General features: G+C 37.6%; 1 protein-coding gene across 1 annotated transcript in view; it reads left to right on the top strand.

The window, feature by feature from the left end:
- The window catches only part of SLC22A24 (solute carrier family 22 member 24), a gene marked incomplete at its 5' end in the record, with an annotated part of 54,711 nt that extends 47,122 nt beyond the window's left edge, over positions 1-7,589 (top strand). The window contains 1 exon segment of the mRNA NM_001131889.2: positions 4,908-7,589. Coding sequence (NP_001125361.1) covers positions 4,908-5,070 — 163 coding nt within the window.
- Positions 7,590-18,121: the final 10,532 nt, after the last annotated feature.

Genomic DNA, 18,121 nt, shown 5'->3' on the forward strand with positions numbered 1-18,121 from the left:
CCACTACTCTCTTCAAAGCTGTCAGACAGGGACGTTTAAGTCTGCAGAAGTTTCTGCTGCCTTTTGTTCAGCTATGCCCTGCCCCCAGAGGTGGATTCTACAGAGGCAGGCAGGCCTCCTTGAGCTGTGGTGGGCTCCACTCACTTTGAGCTTCCCAGCTGCTTTGTTTACCTACTGAAACCTCAGCAATGGTGGACACCCGTCCCCCAGCCTCACTGCCACCCTGCAATTCGATCTCAGACTGCTGTGCTAGGAGTGAGCAAGGCTCTGTGGGCATGGGACCCTCCAAGCCAGTCATGGGATGTAATCTCCTGGTGTGCTGTTTGCTAAGACCTTTGGAAAAGTGCAGTATTAGGGTGGGAGTGACCCAATTTTCCAGGTGCCATCTGTCATGGTTTCCCTTGGCTAGGAAAGGGAATTCCCTACCCCTGCGCTTCCCAGGTGAGGTGATGCCTCACCTTGCTTTGGCTCATGGTGTGGGCTGCACCCACTGTCTGACAAGCCCCAGTGAGATGAACCTGGTACCTTAGTTGGAAATGCAGAAATCACCTGTCTTCTGCATTGCTCACGCTGGGAGCTGTAGACTGGAGCTGTTCCTATTGGGCCATCTTTGATCCTCCATACATTTTTCAAATAACAAATTTATTATTTGGGGGAAGTTTTCTTCCATTCCTAGTTTGTTGAGTGTTTTTATTATGAAAAGGCATTAAATTTTGTCAAATGCTATTTCTGTATCTAGAGATGAGCATGTGGGGTTTTCCTTACGTTAATGTGGTATATTACAGTGATTCATTGTTGTATATTGAACCATCCTTGCATTCCAGTATAAATGACTTTTGGTCATGGTGTATAACCCTTTTAATATTTTGTCACATTTGGTTTGCCAGTCTTCTGTTGTGAATTTTTGCATCACTGTTTGTAAAGTATCTTTCCCTATAGTTTTCCTCTTTTGTCCTTGTCCAGATTTGTTATCAGGATGATACTGGCTTCACAGAAGGACACAAAAAGTCACATATTAAATGATTTCATTCATATGAAGTATCCAGAATAGGAAAATTCATAAAGACAGGAGGTAGATAAATGTCTCCTATGGATTGGGGGATAAAAGAATGAAGATAAATGCTAACGGGTATAGGAATTTTTAGGTAGCGATGAAAATGTTCTGAAATTAGGTAGTGGTGATGGTTGAAGAACCTTGTGATTATGCTCAAAACCACTGAATTGTAACCTTTTAAATGGTCAATTTTGTACTATATGCATAATATGTTAATTACAAACAATAGTGATCCAAATGAATGATCTGGTATGGCTGTGTCCCCACCCAAATCTCATCTTGAATTGTAGCTCCCATAATTCTCATGTGTTGTGACAGGGACCAAGTGGGAGACAACTGAATCATGGGGCAGTATCCCCCATACTATTCTCATGGTAGTGAATAAGTCTCATAAGATCTGATGATTTTATAAGGGGTTTCCCCTTTCACTTGGCTGTCTCTTCACTCTTGCCTGCCACTATGTAAGATGTGCCTTTCACCTTCCACCATGACTGCGAGGCCTCCTCAGCCATAGGTGAGTCCATTAAATCTCTTTTTCTTTATAAATTACCCAGTCTCAGGTACTTTATCAGCAGTGTGAAAACAGACTAATACAGTAAATTGATTCCGGTAGAGTGAAGCACTGCTATAAAGATACTCAAAAATGTGGAAGCAACTTTGGAACTGAGTAACAGGCAGAGGGTGAAACAGTTTGGAGGGCTCAGAAGAAGATAGTGAAATGTGGGAAAGTTTGGAACTTCCTAGAGACTTTTTAAATGGCATTGGCCAAAATGCTGATAATGATACGGACAATGAAATCCAGGCTGAGGTGGTCTCAGATGGAGATGAGGAACTTGTTGAGAACTGGAGTAAAGGTGACTCTTGCTATGTTTTAGCAAAAAGACTGGCAGCAGAATTTTGCCCCTGCACTAGAGATTGTAAAACTTTGAACTTGAGGAAGATGACTTAATGTATCTGGCAGAAGAAATTTCTAAGCAGCAAAGCATTCAAGAGGTGACTCGGGTGCTGTTAAAAATACTCAGTTTAAAGACTTAAATGTTAGACCTAAAACCATAAAAACCCTAGAAGAAAACCTAGGCAGTACCATTCAGGACATAGGCATGGGCAAGGACTTCATGTCTAAACCACCAAAAGCAATGACAACAAAAGCCAAAATTGACAAATGGGATCTCATTAAACTAAAGAGCTTCTGCACAGCAAAAGAAACTACCATAAGAGTGAACAGGCAACCTACAGAATGGGAGAAATTTTTTGCAACCTACTCATCTGACAAAGGGCTAATATTGAGAATCTACAATGAACTCAAACAAATTTACAAGAAAAAAACAAACAACCTCATCAAAAAGTGGGCAAAGGATATGAACAGACAATTCTCAGAAGAAATCATTTATGCAGCCAACAGACACATGAAAATATGCTCATCATCACTGGCCATCAGAGAAATGCAAATCAAAACCACAATAAGATACCATCTCACACCAGTTAGAATGGCGATCATTAAAAAGTCAGGAAACAACAGGTGCTGGAGAGGATGTGGAGAAATAGGAACACTTTTACACTGTTGGTGGGACTGTAAACTAGTTCAACCATGTGGAAGTCAGTGTGGCGATTCCTCAGGGATCTAGAACTAGAAATACCATTTGACCCAGCCATCCCATTACTGGGTATATACCCAAAGGATTATAAATCATGCTGCTATAAAGACACATGCACACATATGTTTATTGTGGCACTATTCACAATAGCAAAGACTTGGAACCAACCTAAATGTCCAACAACGATAGACTGGATTAAGAAAATGTGGCACATATACACCATGGAATACTATGCAGCCATGAAAAATGATGAGTTCATGTCCTTTGTAGGGACATGGATGAAACTGGAAACCGTCATTCTCAGCAAATTATTGCAAGGACAAAAAAACCAAACACCTCATGTTCTCACTCATAGGTGGGAATTGAACAATGAGAACACATGGACAGAGGAAGGGGAACATCACACACCGGGGACTATTGTGGGGTGGGGGAAGGGGGAGGGATAGCATTAGGAGATATACCTAATGCTAAATGATGATTTAATGGGTGCAGCATACCAGCATGGCACATGTATACATATGTAACAAACCTGCACGTTGTGCACATGTACCTTAAAACTTCAAATATAATAAAATTTTTAAAAAAAGAAAAAAAAATTCAGTTTTAAAAGGGAAACAGTACATAAATGTTTGAAAAATTTGTAGCCTGATGATGTGATAGAAAAGAAAAACCCTGCAGCCTGATGATGTGATAGAAGAGAAAATTCAAGTCTGCTGCAGAAACTTGCATAAGTAATGAGGAGCCAAAGGCTAATCACCAAGAAAATAAGGAAAATGTCTCCAGGGCATGTCAGAGACCTTTGGGCAGCCCCTCCCATCATAGGCCTATTTACCTAGGAGAAAAAAATGATTTAGTGGGCCAGGCCAAGGGACCCCCTGCTGTGTGCATCCTAGGGGCATGTGTCCTGAGTCCTAGCCACTGTAGCCATGGCCAAAAAGTGCCAAGAGACAACTTCGGCTGTGGCTTCAGAGGATGCAAGCCCCAAGCCTTGGCAGCTTCCACATGGTATTGAGCCTGCAGGTGCACAGAAGTTAAAAATTGAGGTTTGGCAACCTCCACCTAGATTTTAGAGAATGTATGGAAATGCTTAGATGTCCAGGAAAAAGTTTTCTGTGGGGCGGGGCCCTCATGGAGAACCTCTGCTAGGGCAGTGCAGAAGGGAAATGTGGGCCAGAGCTCCCACAGAGAGTCCCCACTGGTGCACTGCTGAGTGGAGCTGTGAGAAGAGGGCCACTGTCCTCCAGATCCCCAAACTGTAGATCCACCAACAGCTTGCACCATTTGCCTGGAAAAGCCACAGACACTCAATGCCAGACTGCAAAAGCAGCCAATAGAGGGGCTGTACCGTGTCCAAGCCACAGTGGCAGAGCTGCCAAAGACCATGGGAATCCACCTCTTGCATCAGCATGACCTGGATTTGAGATATGGAATCAAAGAACATCATTTGGAGCTTTAATATTTGACTGCCCTGCTGGATTTTGAACTTGCATGGGGCCTGTAGCCCCTTCATTTTGGTCAAATTCTCCTATTTGGAACAAGTGTATTTACCCACTGCTATACCCCCATTGTATCTAGGAAGTAACTAACTTGCTTTTGATTTTACAGGCTCATAGTCAGAAGGGACTTGCGTTGTCTCAGAAGAGACTTTGGACTGTGGACTTTTGAGCTAATGCTGAAAAAATTAAGACTTTGGGGGACTGTTGGGAAGGCATAATTGGTTTTGAAACATGGGGACATGAGATTTTGGAGGGGCCAGGGCAGAATGATCTGGTTTAGGGAGGAACCCAGGGGGCGATAATTGAATCATAGGGGTGGTTTCCCCCATACCGTTATTATGGTAGTGAATAAGTCTCATGAGATCTGATGATTTTATAAAGGTTTCCCCTTTTGCTTCTCTTACCTGCCACCATGTAAGACATGCCACCATGACTCTGAGGCCTCCCCAGCCATGTGGAACTATGAGTTCATTAAACCTTTCTTTCTTTGTAAGTTACCCAGTCTCAGGTATGTCTTTATCAGCAGTGTGAAAATGGACTAATACACTCATGGTTCTGTATAATCACTTTAACAAACACTTATTGATGGCCAGATACATCCTTCACCCTAGGAGTCCAGCAGAGGAGACCAATTTGGTCAGAAATGACCCTACTATAATTTATAATGTCTGTATTAAATCAAAGGGGAAAGGAATTTCATGTTAAAGGTTAAGTGCCAAATAAGTAATTATTTACTATACCTATGTTGTCTTCTTTCATCAGGAAGATGGTGGAGTCTGCTCGGTGGCTGATTATCAACAATCAGCTAGATGAGGGCTTAAAGGAGCTTAGAAGAGTTGCACACACAAATGGAAAAAAGAATACTGAAGAGACACTGACCGCTGAGGTGATCTGGAAAGGGGAAATGATTGCTGTGATTAAATGAAAACATGACCTCACAATCACGCTAGTCTAGGTTCCTGAAGTGACAGAATTAGACTTCTGTGAGTGGAGTCTTACATCTCTGTCCTGATAAAATATATATATCTTTCCTTTTGTCAATGATTTGGATATAGATATTGAAATATACTGGCAGAAGTGGATATAATTGTTTAATTAAATTGATTGGGAAGTTTTCATGCTCTTACCCTAGACATATAGGGGAAAGTAATCAAAACACAATTTATTTCTCACTATTTTACTGACTCATGGTCCCCTCTGGGGAAAATAAGAAAGCCAATAAATAAATTATAATTAATCATACAGAAGATAGATTTAAATGTGATTTTGACCCTTTATGTATTTATTCAATAATTCAATAAATATCCCATTGAGCACCAAATATAAGTCAAATAAAGTTCTACACAATGTGGATACAGCAGTAAAATAGATAAAAGACCTTTTTGGCATTTACATTGTCTTCATCAGAGGGTACTAATATTGTGTGTGCCAGATAAACAGCTGAGAATTTTTCTTTTTTTGAAGTTTTTCTTCTCATGACTGGAATCCAGGGCCTGACATGGCTCATTCAAGCACTCTTTCACTCATTCCTTTAAAAATGCTTATTGCCTACCAGGGTGTAACAGGGTGTTGTTAGATGTTGATAAGAGAATAAGTCAGAGTCTCTGACCTCAAAGAACTTAAATTTTACTATGGGACACAAAAATTAAGAGATCATTATAATATAGAATAGGTGCTATCATATGGTTATATGCAGAGCATTTTTGAGAAAACACAGAGGAAGTATCCACTTTAGCCTTAATAGGTCAGAAAAGGATTAGGAGTTAGCTGGTAAAAAGGAAGACAAATAGCATTTCAGGGATAAAATGAACTGGTTGGTATAAGCAAAACTAATAAATACATGTCAGTCCTGAAAGAGAGCAAATGCCCTGTAGAAGAACACGTTAGTAAAGGAAAACACAAAGGTTCTAGCCTCTGGCCCCAAATGATTTCATCCCTCTGATATGCTAAGTAAATTGACACATGTACAATGTCTGGAAAATTATTATTTCATTATAGCATATGCTCAAAGTCCAGAATTTCAATTAAGTTCGAGTGTGGAGAAGGCTACTTATATGTTGTTCTCTAACTATAGGACCTTTGTGTTTGTATTAACTGACCTGTGAAACTAAAGACACAAGACATCTGTCTCCAACACATCCAACATACAATAATGATAGCAGCATGGAATAACTACTGTAGATATTCCTGATCAAAATGGGAGAGACGTGAGGTACAAGGAGTTCAGAGCAATTATGAAGTGCAGCCAGGCAAATGTTAGAAGTTCCTTGATTAGGTCTCAAGGCATGGAAAATGAAAGCAATTTGGCTCTCTGCTACAATCTCTTCCCTCTTCGATACAATTTATGAGTTTTCTTTCCTCTCATGAAAAAGAACATGTTTGCAGCTGAATGGTACTCTTATTCAGCCTTTCACCAGCAAGATTTGTGGGGCTACACAGCCTTTTTCATTTTGTACTGTCTCTATCCCACGCTATCACGTATGCAGTGTTTTTTCCATTAAAGATTTCTCAAAAACATTGCAGATCACCTGTCAACCCATTGGGGTTTATTTTTATTAGACAAAAGTCACAGCAACAAACATCTTTGAGATAAGCTCTATTCCACCTATGGCTCCTGCTGAGATGGTTGAGAGACCAATGCATCTAAGTATCCTAGAGGCTGTATTTTTTTTATTGAGAGACAAATTTTTAATCTCTTTAGAGGGCCCCTTGTTTCTGAATAATACACTGACTCTTTTATCTTTCTGGGATCTTAAGAAACCATCTCTAGGCCATGTTTTCATTACAGTATTCCAAAGCCATTTCTTTTTTCTTTATTTTAATTATTATGGGTACATAGTAGTTATAAATATTTATGGGGTATGTGAAATATTTTGCTACAAGCATACAATGCATAATAATCACATCAGAGTAAATGGGGTATCTATGATCTCAAGCAGTTATCCTTTCTTCATGTTACAAACAATTCAATTATTCTATTTTAGTCATTTTTAAATGTACAATATGTTATTGTTCACTTTAGTCACACTGTTGTACTATCAAACACTTGACCTTATTCGTTTTATCTAACTATATTTTCATACCCACTAACCAACCTTATTCCCCCTCCACAACTACCCTTTCTTGTCCCTTCTAACCATCCTTCTACTCTTTATCTCCATGAATTCAATTGTTTTAATTTTTAGCTCCCACAAATGTTCCTGAGAACATGAAAAGTTCATCTTTCTGTGTCCGGCTTATTTCACTTAACATAATGACCCCCAGTTTCATCCATGTTGCTGCAAATGACAGAATCTCATTCTTTTTATGGCTGAATAGTACTCCATATATACGTATCACCTTTTCTTTATCAGTTTATTTGTAGATGGACACTTAGGTTGCCTCCATATCTTGGCTATTGTGAATGTTGCTGCAATAAACATGAAGTGCAGATATCTCTTCAAATATTGATTTCATTTCCTTTGAATAAAAACCAAGTAGTAACATTGCTGGATCATATGGAAGTCCTGGGCTTTTTGAATCTTTTTACCTTATAGCAGTGATCCATATAAAGCTAACACTTATGCTTTATTTCTAATTTGTTTGATATTAATAACTGAATATCAGCATTAATTTAATACTTACCTAGTGTAATATTATATACAATTTTTGAATAGCAGCATTAATTCTTGCCTAGTGTAATATTATATGCAATTTTTGAAGAGCAGCATTCATTTAATAAACACTTACCTAGTGTAATTTAAAAAAATAAAAAACAAGTAGTAACACTGCTGGATCATATGGTAGTTCTATCTTCAGTTTTTTGAGGAACCTCCAAAATATTCTCCATAGTGATTGTACTAATTTACATTCCCTCCAACTGTGTATGAGGGTTGAGCTCCTTATATATTCTGGTTATTAATCCCTTGTCAGACGAGTAGTTTGCAAATATTTTCTCCCATTCTGCAGGCTGTCTCTTTACCTTGTTGATTATATCTTTTACTGTGCAGAAGCTTTTTAACATCATGTGATTCCATTGGTCCAGTTTAACTTTGTCTGCCTGTGCTTGTGCTTGGCATATTACTCAAGAAATCTTTGCCCAGACCAATGACTTGGAGAGTTTCCCCAGTGCTTTCTTATAGTAGATGTATAGTTTGTGATCTTAGATTTAAGCATTTAATCCATTTTGATTTGATTTTTTATATGATGAGAGTTTAGTTTCATTCTCCTGCAAATGGATATCCAGTTTTCTCAGCACCATTTATTGAAGAAACTGTCTTTTCCCTAAAGTATGTTCTTAGCACCTTTGTCAAAAATCAGTTCACTGTAGATGTAGGGATTTAATTCTGGCTTCTCTACTCCGTTCCATTGGTCTGTGTCTTTATGCCAGTACCATGCTGTTTTGGTAGTTACAGCTCTGTAGTATAATTTAGAGCCAGGTAACATGATTCCTCCAGTTTTATTCTTTTTACTCAGAGTAGCTTTGGCTATTCTAAGTCATTTGTGGTTCCATTAAAACATTAAGATTATTTTTTCTATTTCTGTGAAGAATATCATTGGTACATTGCATTGTATCTGTAGAATGCTTTGGGTAGTATGGACATTTTAACAATATTGATTAATCCAATCCATGAACATGGAATATATTTTCATTTTTTGTGTGTTCTCTTTGATTTCTTGCATCAATACTTTATAGTTTTCATTGTAGAGCTCTTTCACTTCTTTGATTAAAAATTATTCCTAGGTATTTTATTTGTACCTATTACAAATGGTATTACTTTATTAATTTATTTTTCAGATTGTTCACTGTTGTCATATAGAAATGCCACTTATTTTTTATGTTGATTTTTTATCTTGCAACTTTATTAAATTTGTTCATCAGCTCATAGTCTTTTGTGGAGTGTTGGCTTTTCCAAATATAAGCTTATATCATTTGTAAACAAAGATAATTTAACTTCTTCCTTTCCAATTTGGATGCCGTTTATATCTGCCTCTTGTCTGATTGCTCTAGCTAGGATTTCCAGTACTATGTTGAATAACAGTAGTGAAAATGAGCATCCTTGTCTTTTTCTGAATTTTAGGGATAAGACTTTTAGTTTTTATCCATTTACTGTGGTACTATCTGTGTGTCTATCATATCTGGCTTTTATTATATTGGGGTATGTTCCTTCCATACCCAGATTTTTTTGGGTTTTTATCATGAAGGGAAGTTGAATTTTATCAAATGCTTTTTCAGCATCAACTGAAATGATTATGCAGTTTTTGTCCTTTATTCTGTTGATAGGATGTATCACATTGGTTGAATTGCATATGTCAAACCATCCTTGCATTCCTGGTCATAAATTCTGCCTGGCCATGAAAAATAATCTTCTTCACGTGTCACTGAAATTGGCTTGCTAGTATTTCATTGAGGATTTCTGTATCAATATTCCTCAGGGAAGTTAACCTGTAGTTTTCTTTTTTATCTGTCTCTGTCTGGTTTGGGTATCAGAGTAATACTGGCCTCATAGAATGGGTTTGAAAGTATTTTCTCCTCCCACATTTTTTCAGAATAGTTTGAGTAGGATTAGTACTAGTTCTTTAAATGTTTGGTAAGACCAGCAATTTGGAAGGCTGAGGCAGAAGAATTTCTTGAGTCCAGGAGTTCAAGACCAGCCTAGGCAACATAGACCCCATCTCTACAAAAAAAGAATCTTAAAAATTAGCCAGGTGTGGTGGTACAGACTGTGGTCCCAGCTACTCAGGGGGCTGAGATGGGACAATCACCTCAGCCTGGAAGGTTGAGGCTGCTATAAGCCATGAAAGCATCACTGCACTCCAGCCTGGACAAAACAGTGATACAGCATCTCAAAAAAATTTTAAATATAAATAAAAACCAATAAATATTTGTTAACATGCATCAGCGAAGTCATCAGTTCCTGTGCTTATTTTGCTGGGAGACTTTGTATTGTGGCTTCAATGTCATTACTTCTTATTGGTCTGTTCATGTTTTGAATTTCTTCATGGTTCAATCTTGATAAGTTGCACGTGACTAGGAATTTATTCATTTTTTCTAGCTTTTATAATGTATTGGCATACTGTTGCTCATACCAGCCTTTAATAACCCTTTGAATTTCTGCAGTATTGGTTGTAATGTCATCTTTTTCATTTCTGATTTTATTTGAGTCTTCTCTCTTTTTTCTTAGTCAGCGTAAAAGTTTGTCAATTTTGTTTATATTTTCAAAAGCCAACTTTTGTTCATTTTTTGTATGTTTTCTCTCAATTTCATTTCTTTCTCCTCTGAACTTTATTACTTCTACTATTTTGGGGGTTTGGTTTGCCCTTGTTTTTCTAATTCTGTAAGACACATCATTAGATTGTTTTATTTGTTTGCTTGCTTGCTTGTTTTTTTGAGATGGAGTCTTGCTCTGTCACCCAGGCTGGAGGGCAGTGGTGTAATCTTGGCTTACTGCAACCTTCAGCTCCCACGTTCAAGTGATTCTCCTCCCTCAGCCACCCAAGTAGCAAGGTGGCATGTGCCACCATGCCTGGCTAATTTTTGCATTTTTAGTAAAGACAGGTTTTCACCACGTTGGCCAAGCTGCTCTTACACTCCTGACCTCAAGTGAACCACCCACTTTGGCTTCCCAAGGGCTGAGATTATAGGCGTGAGCCACTATGCGTGCCAATATTTGAAGTTTTTATACATTTTGGATGTAGGCACTAATTGCTATAAATTTGCAATTAGTACCACTTTCTCTCTGTCCCATAGGTTTTGGTATGTTGTGTGTCCACTTTCATTTGGTTCAAGATAGTTTTAATTTCTGTCTTCATTTATTCATTAACCCACTGGTCATTCAGGAACATATTGTTTAATGTCCATGTGTCTGTATAGTTTCTAAAGTTCCTCTTGTTACTGAATTCTAGTTTTATTCCATTGTGGTAACAGATGATGCTTGATATTATTTCCATTTTTTAAACTTTTTAAATTATACTTTAAGTTCTGAAATACATGTGTAGAACGTGCAGGTTTGTTACATAGGTATACATGTGGCATGGTGGTTTGCTGCATCCATCAACCCATCATCTAGGTTTTAAGCTTCACATGCATTAGGTATTTGTCCTAATGCTTTCCCTCTTTTTGCCCCCATCCCCCGACAGGCCCTGGTGTGTGATGTTCCCCTCCCTGTGTCCATGTGTTCTCACTGTTCAGCTCCCACTTATGAGTGAAAACTTGTGGTGTTTGGATTTCTGCTCCTGTGTTAGTTTGCCGAGAATGATGGTTTCGAGCTTCATCCATGTAGGGACATGGATGAAGGACATGAACTCATTCTTTTTTATGGCAGCATAGTATTCCATGGCATATATGTGCCCCGTTTTCTTTATCCAGTCTATCATTGATGGACATTTGGGTTGGTTCCAAGTCTTTGCTATTGTGAACAGTGCCACAATAAACATATGTGTCTTTATAGTAGAATGGTTTATAATCCTTTGGGTATATACCCAGTAATGGGATGGCAGGGTCAAATGGTATTTCTGGTTCTAGATCCTTGAGGAGTTGCCACACGATCTTCCACAATAATTGAACTAATTTACACTCCCACAGTGTAAAAGCATTCCTATTTCTCCTCATCCTCTCCAGCTTCTGTTGTTTCCTAACTTTTTAATGATCACCATTCTAATTGGCATAAGATGGCGTCTTATTGTGGTTTTGATTTGCATTTCTCTAATGACCAGTGATGATGAGCTTTTTTTGTGTGTTTGTTGGCTGCATAAATATCTTCTTTTGAGAAATGTCTGTTCATATACTTCACCCACTTTTTGATGGGGTTGCTTTTTTTTTTTTTCGTAAATTTGTTTAAGTTCCTTGTAGATTCTGGATATTAGCCCTTTGTCAGATGGATACATTGCAAAAGTTTTCTCCCATTTTGTAGGTTGCCTGCTCACTATGATGATAGTTTCTTGTGCTGTGCACAGCCTGAAATATTTACTTACTGGAGCTGTATGTAAAAGTCTCCCATATCCTGCACTAAATCATAAATGTAAGAAATGAATATTATTTTTAAAAATAATGTGTCTACTCCTATGCTAAATACATTTTATATTTACATGTATGACTTCAGATAATTATTAGATAATCCCTATGAAAGAAGTGCTAAATTCATTTTCTAAATGATAACAAAACTAAGCACCTGAGATAAGTAATATATCAAGTGGCAGGGCTGAAATTCCAAGCCAGATTTGTGCAAGCCTAAAACCGTCTCCTTTCCAACCACTATATTTCACTTTGACTTAGGCAAAAATCACACCCCATCAACATATCCCCAACTTTTTCCCTGCCTTCATTTCTGTGCACTCCACTCAAGAGGGGACCCAGCAATCCCATTACTGGGTATACACCCAAAGGATTATAAATCATTCTACGGTAAAGACACATGCACACATATGTTTATTGCAGCACTGTTCAAATAGCAAAGACTTGCCTGGAATATCTAGAGAATAATTGCTCAGAAGCTAATCATAAAGTGGACCCAGCTTTCAAGAAAGCTATTGACTTATAAAAATAAACAGCTTCTCTCATAACAAGGGAAGGACAAGTATTTCATGCCCAGTGGATAAGAAAGCTTTAACCTTTAAACAAATACCATTTCATTGCCTCCAATTTATAATGCGAATATTTTTGTTAACGCTTTTACCTATCACTGGCTCAGTGTTTAAACTGGCTTTATTCCTATATAATTCGTCTGAGTTCCCATTTCTTCCTACACCTTTTGTAACACTTCACACATGAGATGAATTATTTAATGCTCATATTCCCCACTAGAAAGAAATTTCCTTGAGGATAGTTAACAATATGTCTATCTTGTTCTCTAGTACTTACCACTATGCCTGACACATTATTGACATCTCACAAATGCTTGTTGTTATTTTTGTTGCTGAAGATTGTGAGATCCACCATGAAGAAGGAGTTGGATGCAGTCCAAATTAAAACATCAGTTTTTTCCCTGTTCCATGCACCCAAATTGCGAATGAGAGTCTTCGGCCTGTGCTTTGTGAGGTAAGTTTCATTTGGTGATGATTAACATTAAAATATTGGAGATACAAAACTGTTTCTTCTTTCAAAAGATTAGCAGCAGCATTTGGAGGACATTTAATATATAAGAGAAGAGAAAATATATACAAATGTATGCCTCTAAGTGCCATTTTTAGATAGCCTAATATTATGACAGGACAGTGCGACCTAACTACATAGTTAAAACTTATCAGCATCATATTCCAGCACAAAGTTTATCACTGGATATTATGGTGATAGTAAGTTTTACCATAAAACATAGTTTAATTTTTTGATTTTCTTTTTATTCACTAAAGAAGTTACATCAACTGGCTATCTAGATCAATTTTGCAAATCTGTAAAACTATGTAACCACCACCCAGACAAGCTCATTTTCAGCATCCTGAATCATGTCTCATGTCTCTTTCACCCTAGTTAATACTTCTCCAAAACCACCAACTGTACTTACTGCTATCCTTGCAGATTACATTTGCTGGTTCTTGAATTTAATATTAATGGAATCGTGCTGTGTACCTTTAAATATGTGAAATTTATTCATTTTATCTTCATAACAGTAGTTTGGTCTTTTAATTGTAGGTCATTTTCTCTTATATGAATATTCCATAAGTTATCTCTCTATTCTGGTGTTCATGGGTTTTGGATTTTTTTCCACTTGTGGGCTATTAGGAATTCCTGGGTTTAAGGCACATGTATATTTGGCTATAGAGAACTACCAATCAATATTCCAAAGTGGATATGCAAATGTGCACTTCAACTGGCTAGCCATATGTAGAAAGCTGAAACTAGATCCCTTCCTTACACCTTACACAAAAATTAATTCAAGATGGATTAAAGACTTAAATCTTAGACCTAAAACCATAAAAATCCTAGAAGAAAACCTAGGCAATACCATTCAGGACATAGGCATGGGCAAGAACTTCATGTCTAAAACACCAAAAGCAATGGCAACAAAAGCCAAAATTGACAAATGGGATCTCATTAAACTAAAGAGCTTCTGCACAGCAAAAGAAACTACCATCAGAGTGAACAGGCAACCTACAGAATGGGAGAAAAATTTTGCAATCTACTCATCTGACAAAGGGCTAATATCCAGAATCTACAATGAACTCAAACAAATGTACAAGAAAAAAACAAACAACCCCATCAAAAAGTGGGCGAAGGACATGAACAGACACTTCTCAAAAGAAGACATTTATGCAGCCAAAAAACACAGGAAAAAATGCTCATCATCACTGGCCATCAGAGAAATGCAAATCAAAACCACAATGAGATACCATCTCACACCAGTTAGAATGGTGATCATTAAAAAGTCAGGAAACAACAGGTGCTGGAGAGGATGTGGAGAAATAGGAACACTTTTACACTGTTGGTGGGACTGTAAACTAGCCCAACCATTGTGGAAGTCAGTGTGGCGATTCCTCAGGGATCTAGAACTAGAAATACCATTTGACCAGGCATCCCATTACTGGGTATATACCCAAAGGATTATAAATCATGCTGCTGTAAAGACACATGCACACGTATTTGCAATAGCAAAGACTTGGAACCACCCTAAATGTCTAACAACGATAGACTGGATTAAGAAAATGTGGCACATATACACTATGGAATACTATGCAGCCATAAAAAATGATGAGTTCATGTCCTTTGTAGGGACATGGATGAAACTGGAAACCATCATTCTCAGCAAACTATCACAAGGACAAAAAACCAAACATTGCATGTTCTCACTCATAGGTGGGAATTGAACAATGAGAACACATGGACATAGGAAGGGGCACATCACACTGTGGGGACTGTTGTGGGGTCGGGGAAGGGGAGAGGGATAGCATTAGGAGATATACCTAATGCTAAATGATGAGTTAATGGGTGCAGCACACCAACATGGCACATGTATACATATGTAACAAACCTGCACATTGTGCACATGTACCCTACATCTTAAAGTAATAATAATAAAATTTAAAAAAATACAGGAAAAAAAGAATTTTGGTTGTTCCATATTTTGCCAATATGACTTATTCTGAAATCTTTTAAGTTCATAATTCCAATGACTGCATATAGTATCACATTGTAAATTTAATTTGCATTTTATTTTTTTAACTTACATTTTAAGTTCAAGGGCACATGTACAGGTTTGTAATATAGGTAAACTCGTGTCACAGGAGTTTGTTGTACAGATTATTTTATCACCCAGGTATTGAGCCTAATACCCATTAGTTATTTTTCCTGATCCTCTCCCTCCTCCCACCTTCCCCCATGAAGTAGGCCCAATGTCTATTGTTCCCCTCTATGTGATCATGTGTTCTCATCATTTAACTCCCACTTGTAAATAAAAATATGCAGGATTTTGTTTTCTATTTCTACATTAGTTTGCTAAGGATAATAACCTCCAGCCCTACCCATGTTCCTGCAAAGGACATCATTCCATTCCTTTTTATGGCTGCATAGTATTCCATGATGTATATGTGCCACATTTTCTTTATCTAGTCTATTATTGATGGGTCTTTGAGTTGGTTCCAAGACTTTACTATTGTAAATAGTGCTGCAATAAACATACGTGTGCATGTGTTTTTATGGTAGAATGATTTATAATCCTTTGGGTATATACCCAGCAATGGGATTGCTGGGTCAAATAATATTTCTGGTTCTAGATCTTTGAGGAATCACCACACTACTCTCTTCCACAATGGTTGAACTAATTTACACTCCACAAACAGTGTAAAAGTGTTTCTATTTCTCCACAGCCTCTCCAGCATCTGTTGTTTCCTGACTTTTTAATGAGCACCATTCTAACTGGCATGGGATGGTATCTCATTGTGGTTTTGACTTGCATTTCTCTAATGACCGTGATGATGAGCATTTTTTCATGTTTGTGGCCACATAAATGTCTTCTTTTGAGAAGTGTCTGCTCATGTCCTTCGCCCATTTTTTGATGGGGTTGTTTTTTTCTTGTAAATTTGTTTAAGGTTCTTGTAGATTCTGGATATTCGCCTTTTGTCAGATGGGTAGCTTGCAAAAATTTTCTCTCATTCTGTAGGTTGCCTGTTCACTCTGATGATAGTTTATTTTGCTGTGCAGAAGTTCTTTAGTTTAATTAGATCCCATTTGTCAATTTTGACTTTTGTTGCCATTGCTTTTTGTGTTTTAGTCATGAAGTATTTGCCCATGTCTATGTCCTGAATGGCACTGCCTAGCTTTTCTTACAGAGTTTTTATGGTTTTGGGGTTTTACATTTAAGTTTTTAATCCATCTTGAGTTAATTTTTATATAAGGTGTAGGAAAGGGGTCCAGTTTCTGTTTTCTGCATAAAGATAGCCAGTTTTCCCAGCACATTAATTAAATAGGGATTCTTTTCCCCATTGCTTGTTTATGTCAGGTTTGTCAAAGATCAGATGGTTGTAGATGTGTGGTGTTATTTCTGAGGTCTCTGTTCTGTTCCATATATATATATATATCAGTACCATGCTGTTTTGGTTACTGTAGCCTTATAGTACAGTACGAAGTCAGGTAACATGATGCCTCCAGCTTTATTCTCTTTCCTTAGGATTTTCTTGGCTATACAGGGTCCTTTTTGATCCATTGGAAATTTGAACTAGTTTTTTCTAATTCTACAAAGAAAGTCACTAGTAGCTTCATAGGAATAGCATTGAATCTATAAATTACTTTGGGCAGTATGGCCATTTTCACTATATTGATTATTCCCATCCATGAACATGGAATTTTTTTCCATTTGTTTGTGTCCTCTCTTATTCCTTGAGCACTGGTCTGTAGTTCTTCTTGAAGAGGGCCCTCATGTCCCTTGTAAGTTGTATTCCTAGGCATTTTATTCTGTTTGTAGCAATTGTGAATGGGAGTTCACTCAGGATTTGGCTCTGTGCTGGTCTATTGTTGGTGTATAGGAATGCTTGTGATTTTTGCACATTGATTTTGTATCCTGAGACTTTGCTGAAGTTGCTTATCAGCTTAAGGAGTTTTGGGGCTAAGACAATGGGGTTTTCTAAATATACAATCATGTCATCTGCAAACAGAGACAATTTGACTTCCTCTCTTTCTATTTAAATGCCTTTATTTATTTCTCATGCCTGATTGCCTTGGCCAGAACTTCCAATACTATGTTGAATTGGAGTGGTGAGAGAGGGTATCTTTGTCTTGTGCCGGTTTTCAAAGGAAATGCTTCCAGCTTTTGCCTATTTAGAATGATATTGGCTATGGGTTTGTCATAAATAGCTCTTATTATTTTGAGATATGTTCCATCAATACCTAGTTTATTGAGAGTTTTTAGCATGAAAGCGTGTTGAATTTTAACAAAGGCCTTTTCTGCATCTATTGAGATAATCATGTGGTTTTTGTCATTGGTTCTGTTTATGTGATGGATTACGTTTGTTGTTTTGTGTATATTGAACTAGGCTTGCATCCCAGGGATAAAGCTGACTTGATCGTGGTGGATAAGCTCTTTTATGTGCTGCTGAATTCAGTTTGACAGTATTTTATTGAGGATTTTCTCATCGATGTTCACCAGGGATATTGGCCTGAAATTTTCTTTTTTTGTTGTGTCTCTGCCAGCTTTTGGTATCAGAAAGATGCTGGCCTCATAAAATGAGTTAGGAAGAAGTCCCTCTTCCTCTATTGTTTGGAATAGTTTCAGAAGGAATGGTACCATCTCCTCTTTGTACCTCTGGTAGACTTCGGCTGTGAATCTCTGGTCCTTGCCTTTTTTTGGTTGGTAGGCTATTACTTACTGCCTCAATTTCAGAACATGTTATCATCCTACTCAGGGATTCAACTTCTTCCTAGGTTCATCTTGGGAGGGTGTATGTGTCCAGAAATTTATTCATTTCTTCTAGATTTTCCAGTTTATTTGCACAGAGGTGTTTATAGTATTCTTTGATGGTAGTTTGCATTTCTGTGGGATCAGTGGTGATATCTCTTTTTCTCTATTTTC

Source organism: Pongo abelii, chromosome 9, assembly GCF_028885655.2.
Source record: "Pongo abelii isolate AG06213 chromosome 9, NHGRI_mPonAbe1-v2.0_pri, whole genome shotgun sequence".
NCBI classification, from domain to species: Eukaryota; Metazoa; Chordata; class Mammalia; order Primates; family Hominidae; genus Pongo; species Pongo abelii.